Consider the following 10,945-nt stretch of genomic DNA (forward strand, 5'->3'; position numbering starts at 1 on the left):
CCAATATGTGTAAGCTCTTTAGTAACAGGCTAATGCTATAATATAATTATTGCTGTTATCTATGAAAGAAAGGCAGAGAGCTTTATAGTGTTTTTTTTTTCCAGATACCCAATTACAGTCAAAAAGTACATAAACAATGCCAGCAAGCATGCAAGCTGTTATCAAAGGCAAAGGAGGCCATTTTTGTTATTATGTGAATAAATACTATTTAGTTGTTTAAGTTTATTTGGCCAATAAAAGACAATAACATTTTTTGATTTAAACAATTTTTTGACAGATTCCTAAAATTCCTAAAATGTGTTTTCTCTTTACTATGGCAGGTGGTCTAATAAATTGTTAAGCACTGTATGTTTTCATAGCATTCAGTTGGCACGTTTGTTTGAAGGACATTGGGCAGAATGTGGAATAGTGTCTTTTTTGTCAATAAAAAAGATTTTTTTAAAAATCAGATTAATCGAAAAAAGAATCGACCAACTAATCGATTATCAAAATAATCGTTAGTTGCAGCCCTACTTATGGGTTTGGAACGACATAAGGGTTAGTAAATAATGACGGAATTTTCCTTTGTGGTGGAACTGTCTCTTTAAGAATTTAGGAACACAGATGTAAAAACAAAGCCACGCATTGGCAGTGCCATCTTTATCTATCTCTTAGCTGATGCTGCGATCCACACGTACCCCACTCCTGCATGCAACTCAGGTATTCGCATCAGATAGCAGCATGAGGGCAGTTCTCCACTGAAAGCATCATGACGTTATCTCCAGCTGATCTGAACATACTTCACACCATCAGCTCCCCACACACACACACACACACACACACACACACACACAAGATTGTATCATAAGTCTGTTATCTGTTCCTAATCTGGTTGTACACACAAACATCCATAATTTCCATATTCAAAGAGTCTAGAGAGCCACTGTGACACAGCAGATCGAAAAACATACAAACAGGAAAATAAGAGACCTTTCACTCTCGATTTCCCTTTTCTTTTGTAGTCTCTCTCATGTAATTCTCTTATTTATTCATTTAATTTTGATATATGCGGTTCTATGTGAATATGTTTTAAAATGTAATTTAATCCTGTTACTACTCCAGTCTTCAGTGTCACGTGAACCTTTAGAAATCTTTCTAATATGCTGATTTGGTGGTACGTATGAATGGCAATGTGTATATATGTATAAAAAATAGAAAATACATTTTATGCATAAAAATAAACGTATAAAATAAGAAAATATTGATCTTTGTAGCTTGTGAACAAACTGAAGCATCAGGTGGCAGGCATTTCACAAAGACTTGAAGAATTTCTCTCATTTCTAAATAAAATGCTGCATAAGACATGCATAATCTGCCACCACTTGTCACCAGAGCACCACCCACACAACATCCCTCACGCGGATCTCAGCGATTCCCCACCGCAGTCTAATTCCCTCCACATCTACAGGAGCTTTGAGCAGATATATGACTGCCATGACAGGAAAGAACACCAAATCCAGCTCTTTCCTTACCGAGCACATCTTCATCCCAGCACTCTACAGTTATATCCGTCTCACACACACATGCTAGCAAACTATTCCTGTTTCATGTCCAGAAACCTGCTTCAGTGTCAAAATTACAACATCTCTCTGTCACCATCTACATTTATCTAAGCTTCTAGGTTTTATACTGATGCTTGTTGAGCACTTGAATTTCCCTTTGGAGTACAATTATGTGTGCGTGTCACATTCCTTAATTTAGTTCCATCTGCTTGTCCCAATCATTTGCTTAGTGTACCAGTGATACATAAACATACCCTGCATGTTTCTGACTAAACACATCAACACTTTCAATTTTTTCAAACAGGAATGATTCTTCAGGTATCAGCTTCTTTCAGAGAATAGCACAATAGAACAACACATTTAAAGGTTTCTGCAAATACTTTACACTGTTGTACACACCTTATATGTCATGTAACACTTTAAGTTAATGGAATGCTGTAGAGAGCATGTAACTAGGGGGGATTCACACACCTGAAGCAGTGTGCCATGGATGTGGTTTTGTTGGAGTCCTGGTCCAGGTTCTTGAGGCAGCTCCTCCAGGAGAGTCTGGATGGTGGAGGGAACTTGGGTCACCAGGACAAATGGAACCAGGGCTCTCGCGGCCATTTCACGCGTGCGGTACACTGCAGCGCGACCACACCTACAAGACAACCGGTTCACAATTATATTTCAGCCACTTCATGATCTCTTCAACTCAGAGTAACTGCATGGCTCTGAGGGGGTTCTGGTGAAGGACTGAGAAGTATTTTTGGAATTAAACTCTCTTCTTGAGATTATAACTGTGCACATAGAACCAACTTCATGAGGTGCATCCTGGAATACTTTTAAAGGGTTAGTTCACCCAAAAATGAAAATTCTGTCATTAATTACTCACCCTCTTGCAAAGCAGCAAGAATACTTTGTGTGCAAAAAAAAACCCAAATAAAAATAAACAATTCTTCTCCTTCGCGTCACCCTAGGGTGCCATTTTAAAGAGCATCACGACGAGAAGAATTGTGGAATAAAGTTGTTATTTTTGTTTTCTTTGCACATAAAAAGTTTTCTCGCTGCTTTGTAAAATTACGGTTGAACCACTGATGTCACATGGTCTGTTTTACCGATGTCCTTACTACGTTTCATTTCAGTTGCATTGCCATCTATGCAGGGTCAGAGAGCTCTCTGATTTCATCAAACATATCTTAATTTGTGTTTCGAAGATAAACAAAGGTCTTACGGGTTTGGAACGACATGAGGGTGAGTAATTAATGACAGAATTTTCATTTTTGGGTGAACTTTCCCTTTAAACAACACGAGTTCACACTGTAAACAGTAAAAACTTTATACAGTAAAAAACATAAATACTGTGAAACAGGGCTGTGCAAAAAATCGAATGCGATTTTCATGCGCATCTCGTCAGTAAAGCCGCTTCTGTGATTAGTAGTAAATCTCCAGCACGTGCTTTCAGATGGAGCGGCATTTACTACACAGAGCCGTAGTTCACTGACAAGCTACACAAAATCGCGTTCATAATCGGCAATGAATCGCCTGCGATTTTGAACGCGATTTTGTTGGAGATTTACTACTAATCACAGAAGCGGCTTTACTGACGAGATGCGCATGAAAATCACATTCGATTTTTTGCACAGCCCTACTGTGAAATATTATTACAATTTGAAATAACTGTTTTATATGGAAGCCTGTTTCCGTCACTGAATAAAAAATAGAAAAAGATAATTGCGACAGTTTATCCCACAATTTTCTCAGAATTGAGATATAAACTCGGAATTCCGGGATAATTGATACAAACTCGCAATTCTGACTATTTTTTTCCTCAGAATTGCATGATATAAACTAGCAATTGCAGGTTATAAAGTCAGAAATGCAAGATATAAACTGGCAAGTATGAGGGAAAAAAAAGTCATCGCAATTCTGATGATTTCTTGCAGTTGCAAGTTTATATCTCGAGATTGCAAATTTTTTTCTCAGAATTGTGAATTTAATTTAACGCAATTCTGACTTTATAACACAACTGCGAGTTAAGTCAGAATTGTGATATATAAACTCGCAATTGTGAGAAAAAAAATCAGAATTGTTAGATAAAAAAGCGCAATTACCTTTTTTTTTTTAAAGTGGTGGAAACGGGCTTCCATAGTTTTATATTTGAACATTTTAAAATGTAATTTATTACTGCTCAAGACACATTTCATTATTATCAAAGTTGAAAACAGTTGTGCTGCTTAATATTTAAGTGGAAATCATGATACATTTTTTTTTAGGATTTTAAGATGCATAGAGAGTTTAAAAGAACAGCATTTATTTGAAATAGTCTAGATTTTTTTGTAACAATCTTGAAGTCTTTGCTGTAATTTTGATACATTTAATACGTCCTTGCTGAACCAAAGTATTAATTTCTTTCCAAAAAAAGAAAATCCTACTGACCCCAAACTTTTGAGCAGTAGTGTAGATGTACTGGATTTTTAATTTTTTTGGAAAGAAATTGATACACAGGCAAATGTACAGCTGCCTACAAAATGTATATCAAACATTGCAACAGAAGCCTTTAGATAATGCCTTAGATAATGAGAAACACAAATTCATTCAAGTGCCTTCAAACTTTTCCCGGTACTATATTTTATGTACATATATTTATATTTTATGTAAAACATTATTTTATAGCTTCCTGGAAGGTTCACTGAACTCTTTTGGACTGGTAGTAGGTTCGGGGACGGGGTCTTGACGTCCTTGCTGAACCAAAGTATTAATTTCTTTCCAAAAAAAGAAAATCCTACTGACCCAAAACTTTTGAGCAGTAGTGTAGATGTACTGGATTTTAAATTTTTTTTGGAAAGAAATTGATACACAGGCAAATGTATAGCTGCCTACAAAATGTATATCAAACATTGCAACAGAAGCCTTTAGATAATGCCTTAGATAATGAGAAACACAAATTCATTCAAGTGCCTTCAAACTTTTCCCGGTACTATATTTTATGTACATATATTTATATTTTATGTAAAACATTATTTTATAGCTTCCTGGAAGGTTCACTGAACTCTTTTGGACTGGTAGTAGGTTCGGGGACGGGGTCTTGATGATTTCATTTTCAGAGCAGCCCCCTGATGACTTAGACGACTGCTTTACAAGCACTAAATTAAAGAAGCCTCTCCAAAGTTCTGGAAACTCCCCCAAGAAGCTCCAGAGACATGAAATAGGGAATATCCATCCATCAAAAAGAAGGGGATTGGAAAAAAGAAAAAGAAAAACGATGTAGCCATCATGTTTGTAGATAAATGAATGGAAGTTTGACAGATGAACAGATAGAAACAAAAAATAAACCATAGCTAGACTTGCAAAGCTGTGATTGGGATCTGCTGACAGCAGATGGAAGCGAGCATGGAGGTATAAGTTCGTGTTAACATTCGCATTCTTTACCAGACCTAACCGCAGTTAGAGAACAGAGATCTGCTGACCTCAAACCATGAATGTCATATGGATTCTAAAGGGGCATGTTAATCTGTACAATAACAACTTCTGCGGAGGCGAATTAAGCCCATGTCATAACAAATTAAACATTAAGTTACATGTAACTACTGTTTCTGGGAAAGAAACAATGTACAACATTGACTATATCATGCACTTCTATTGACAACATTCACATAGTCAGTGTTTAGGACTGGAGCTTGAATAGTCAAGCACCACTTTCTACACCAACACTTTGTGTTTTACTATCAAATTATATATAATAGCTTAACTTACACCTGAATGTTGTCTCTCGAATTCCCACAATTTTGGGGAATGTGAGTTCCTTAACGTGATGAATGATGGGATATGTTTAGTCTCAATACTGCTTCAAAAACGGTATTAGAGATTGTCAATGGATTACAGGTAATAATATTGTAAATAAATGTTCAGTTTCTTGCACAGACAGATCATTTAGCTTCATAAGACCTCAATACATCATCAGGAGCCACGGGTATTAGTTTTGTGTTGCCTGTATATGCTTTTCAGACTCTCAAGTGCTGGTAGCCTGCTGAATTTTTATGAATCACCAAGGACCACGGTTTCAGCAAAAAAGCTGCTTTACTGTCCTGAAGTAAAAACTCACCTAGGGTGGGTAAATTAACAACAAATTTTCATTTTTGGGTGAACTATCCCTTTAAGGACTTTGAGCTTTGGTGTTTTTTGGTCCTGGGAATGTCATGCAAGACAGCGTGCAAGCTTCCTGTTGCGACCAAGTGCTCTCAAGCAGCCAAGACTGCAGGAGTGGGTATTAGGATAGGCTCAATGATTAAATTAAGATAAAGATATTTACATAATGTCTGTTTTGTAATGACATCCACATAACTAACACCTGACAGACTTTTTTTTTTTTTTTTTTACAGTGTTTGAGGCTAACGGTATGTCATTTCCATGTACAGAACTGTTATTATTCAACTATGCAAAGGTAAATACAATTTTCCATTCTATGGCACCTTTAATAACCAAGCACAGAATTTGGGTTGTGGCCAGACCTCAAAATGTCAGTGTGCATCTAAAAACAAATTCCGACAACTGGAGATTCATAATTAATATATATTTCAGAAAGTGATGGTGACCAAATTAAGTCATGGGGGGGGGGGGAGGTTAATATTAAGGGTTATTAAAATTACATAGTACAAACACCTGTGCCATTCCACCTCATCAGAAGTAATGGGATAGTTCACCCAAAAATGAAAGTTCTGTAATAATTTTTTACCCACAGTTCACTGCAAACCTGAATGACTTTATTTCTTCTGTGAAACAAAGATATTTGTTGGGAACAAACAATATGCACATTGTTTTGCAATGGACACCTTTTTTGTAAAATATCTTCTTTATGTTCCACAGAAAGAAAACACAGACTGTACTCTCTAAACGGAAAAGAAAGCAAGCAGGAGACGCCAATAACAGCCTGCCAGACATGTGAACCTTCACCTGCCGAGTTAAACTCCTCCAACATACAGACATCCACATTAACCCACATGGCATACATGTTGCCTTCAGCAGTCACAGCATGACAACAGTCCACAGACACGACCCGTCACATGATGCAGAGCTGTTTGTGGCTGCAAATTCACGGCACACACAAAACCAGCCTAACCTTTTCTGTTCACCTTTTCCTTTACACAGTAAAGTAATAGTTCACCCAAAAAATCATTACCTCAAACTGATGTCATTCCAAATCGTTATGATCTTCCAATACAGTGAGCCGTCAGTGCTACCAGATCATTGGGAAATCAAACTGGATCAATCAAATTTGAGAATAAATCATCTAAATGAATCATGTTTTGTGTACTAGATTGTCATTGTAAAGGTCTGACTGAAAAGAATGATTTGTTCAGGAATCAGACATCACATACTTCTAACTCTTGAAATGCCAAGGAGATCTGGCGGATGTCAAGATTTACAGGAAATATTGACTTATGAGACTTCAAAAGACAAGTTGTATGCATCATGTTTACGATACTTTCCATGTACACATGTATTGAAACTGGAACTATACATACATTAAATTCATACTGGATTTTGATGATAGAATGATAATGCAAACATTAGTTAAATCTGTATATATATTGAATGTGTTAAATCGTGTTACTGTGTAACAAAAATACAAATAATAAAAAAAAAAAGAAAAAGATTTTATGCATAATGTGGGAATTACAAACAAGTCTGAAACACAACACTAGGACTCTTATTTTGAAAATGTCTTTGCTTAACTACTTCCAGAGATTCATTCAAAAGATAAGGGAGATAAAAAAAAAATAGCACTTTTACAAACCAACTACAACATATTAAAATATAAAAACAACAAAGTAATAAGCAATGTCAAAATTAATTGCGGCACAATAGTTTTGACTTTTAACATGCAACGCTCACATGCATTTATTTAAATCTTCGCCTTTTTAATGGTAATAATCTAATTTGGCTGTATTGCGATCATTGCTTTTCTGTCTGCAAATTTAAGATCTCTTAAAATCATAATGAAGACATTTGTCAAGATATTTGAGACTGTTATTATGGTCTTAAATTTGAAAATCTTCTCTTTTTGCGTCACGGGATTAAGGTCATACAGATTTGGTGAACTACTCCTTTAAATGTAAATAAAGTAAATGCATAAACATCGGTAGAAACACATATTTCAATCTAATGACCGCCGAAGTCTACTGTTCCCCCTTTGTGGCCTCATATGTTAACTATCAGTGCTAATTTGTCCCATTAAAAGTCTTTTGAGAGGAAATGACAGTTTGGAAGGGTGTAATTTTAGAAACATAGCAGTCTGAGGCGAGTCATCTCCAGGGGGCTTTCTCAGTCTCGACCCGCCATTACGGCTCAAAGGCCATCTGGCTCTTATTAGGAACGGTGGTACAGTTTCCCTGAGTATGACTCGGCAGTCTGCAAGCACCAAACAAACCTAATCTTAGTCTGGCTCGAAAACAACAGGCCGAGACTGTGTTGGACAGCACCTGGCGAGAGCGCCATAACACATCTTGTTTATTCGAGTTCGTCTGGCTCTTGAGGTGCACTGGAGAAATGAAATGAGAAAGAGTACATGCAGTTCCATCACACGCTCCAGAAAGCACACTAGTATATAAACACACTTGATTTTTTTTATGACCTGCACGTTGCTGGCCTATCTGCCTAAAACAAGTTTGAAGTCCACCACATGAAATCAAAAGATCACAACATTTTCTTCAAAGTTGTGACGTAACAGAAGTAGTGACATTAATACTGAAATGGTATATTGAAAATAAAAAAAGGTAGGACAGGAAGTTTGATTGTAAAAAAGGGGTGGCGTTTAACTGCACTAAATGTTCAGAAACTAAAACCATTAAAAATTGTGGAAACACTTTATTTAAAGCCTTTATGTATAATGCATTATAAAAGTAGTTTTAATGCATGAATTATGCCTTGTAATGCATTTTATAATGCATTGCATTGTAACCACAGTTAATTCATTATAAATTCATTGTTACCCTATGCATTTTAATTTGGGTTATAATTATTTACGACAAGATATAATGTACTGCAAGGCACATTATGAATAAGTATAATGCATTATAGCCTGTAATAACCATTTATAATGCATAGTGTTACCAAAATAGTTTTCAGTAATTGAATAAAATAAAATAAAATAACCTAATTAGAACCTTAAATGGAGATTCACCATGTCCTACTTGGGAACACGACCTAGGAATTTCCATCTTGGATGACCAGTGGTGTGACATTCTGGATCTGGTAAACTCCTCATGTACCAGGCATAATCTACTATAAGCAATTTCAAACCAACCACTTACATATGTTCTGGACATGCCTGTGGCTGACAGACTTTTGGTCAAGGGTATTTGACACACTTAAAGTAAGCCCTCAACACCGATGGAGACCCCAACCCTTGTTTGGCATTTCCTCAAGACCAGACATGCCAGCTACAGCATGGAAATAAGATTACGTCATGCTAGCTAGACACTAGGCTTGCTGCGATAGACGGTGTTTTCGGTTATACTAAATGTGTTAATGCGTTAAGCCGCAACACCGGTTACATCATTTGCCTACCGCGGCACCGCCCCCCACCGTCGTTTTGATTTTTTTTATAGTAACAAAAATCATTTAGCGTAATTCAGTTAGAGGACAGACACTTTTAAAAACTAAACGCTCAATGCAGCATGCCGAACCGTGCGCGAACGACAGTGAGGAGAGTGAGGAGAGAGTTAGACTTTTAAAAACTAAACGCTCAATGCAGCATGCCGAACCGTGCGCGAACGACAGTGAGGAGAGTGAGGAGAGCTGACTGACAAGAGTGAGGTGAGAAAGACAAGACGATGTCAGAAGATTGTTTAGAAAGTAAATGCAAAGGCGCCTGTTTGGCAATATTTTAGATTTTGAAAAGCCTATTGACTGGAAGGTTTTTTAAATATGCGTTTCTTATTTATTCGGTTCCACAGTGTTTGCTGATTACTTTATTTAAATGTTGTGTATTTATTTATTTTATTTTACATCAAGGTGTATATGCCGTGCCTCCAAGCTTTCTTGTTCGTTTTGCTAATAAACGTTCTATGTTTCTTATTTATTTGGTTCCACAGTGTTTGCTGATTTTCAGTTTTATATACCTATTTAAACTTTGTGTAGCCTAAGTAATTGTATTTTTTTTTAGGCATATATGGTGTATTTTTATTCGTTTTGTTAATAAAAGTTCTATGAGTTTGACGTTGTTGTTGCTTGAATTGAATCAACGCCGAATTGCCGCTAATTTGAAAGGAGAAAGTAAAATGTGCACGGCGCTTTTTCAAGCTATTTGAAAGCCAAGAAATCCGAGGAAAAGAGGGAAAACTCAAACGAACAATTGCTTGACGCCGAATTGCGGCAATTCAAATGATGCTAATTTGAAAGTGAAAGTAAAATGCGCACGGCACTTTTACAAGCCATTTGAAAGCGAAGAAAAGAGGGAAACTCGAATGAACTAACACCCCCCACCCCCCCAACACAACCCCAACGGTGATACCGGTATTACCGGTGTTGTCACACGTCGATTAACCAATGGGAAAATATCCTCAACGTCACAACCCTACTAGACACACTTGTCTTGTTTTCAAAATGGATTTATCACTATATGCTATGTAAAGTCAATAAAAAGATTTGAAAGGAGGGCAAAAAGAAGCGTTAGCAGCCAACTTGGTTAACAGAAAGTAGAAGCTCAAAAAATGATGGATTCTTATTAGAAAATTCCATCCTTTCTTCAATCCATTACAAACATCCACTCAAATTCAACTACAATTTGATATGCAATGCCTACTTTTCAGAACCCAATCAATTCCTTGTCGATAAAAATCAAGTTTTCCCTCACTGAACATGTTTATCTGGCCTAAAAGTTTGGAGAAACTAAAACCAAAGCTATTAAAAAAAACATTTTTTGGCAACTGAAATAATACTGGGGAAAAAATAAATAAATAAAGTTTCAGGTGAACTACTAATATTACTAAAACTGAAATAAAAAAATTTATTAAACCTAAATTAAAAATATATAAAATTATAAAAAAAGTAAAATAAAATGCATTAAAAAAATGTAAACATTAATAAGGATATATAAATAATACTAAAATAACACACTTTTCAGTTGATCTATGCCAAGTGGCAAAAATAATGTTAGCGAGACACTTTTTTTTTTGTTGAAAAAAACATCTTTGAAAAATGTTTCTGGTGGGAAAAAAAAAAAAATGAGTCCTGCCCTTTTCCTCACTGAACATCCAGTTGTACTTGAAAATGTCACATTAGTGAACTAAATCGGACTGAAAATGCTCTTTTATGATGACTATAGTGTGGCTAGCTTTTAAATAGTTTCTATAGATGGTTCATTAACCATTTTAATCAGAGCTTGTGCACCTTAGACAACCCCCCCGCCCCTCCCCCCCCAA

At 36.2% G+C, this 10,945-nt stretch overlaps 1 protein-coding gene across 2 annotated transcripts in view; it reads right to left on the reverse strand.

Moving 5' to 3' along the window:
• The window catches only part of LOC107727366 (THADA armadillo repeat containing), a 97,487-nt gene that overhangs the window by 39,558 nt on the left and 46,984 nt on the right, over window positions 1-10,945 (reverse strand). For both annotated transcript variants that reach the window (XM_016537210.1, XM_016537209.1), the window contains exon 18: window positions 2,013-2,181. In XM_016537210.1, the coding sequence (XP_016392696.1) occupies window positions 2,013-2,181 (169 nt within the window). The remainder of the gene's footprint in view (window positions 1-2,012; window positions 2,182-10,945) is intronic.

The sequence above is a fragment of the Sinocyclocheilus rhinocerous genome, unplaced genomic scaffold (assembly GCF_001515625.1).
Source record: "Sinocyclocheilus rhinocerous isolate Xijiao unplaced genomic scaffold, SAMN03320098_v1.1 scaffold756, whole genome shotgun sequence".
NCBI lineage: Eukaryota > Metazoa > Chordata > Actinopteri > Cypriniformes > Cyprinidae > Sinocyclocheilus > Sinocyclocheilus rhinocerous.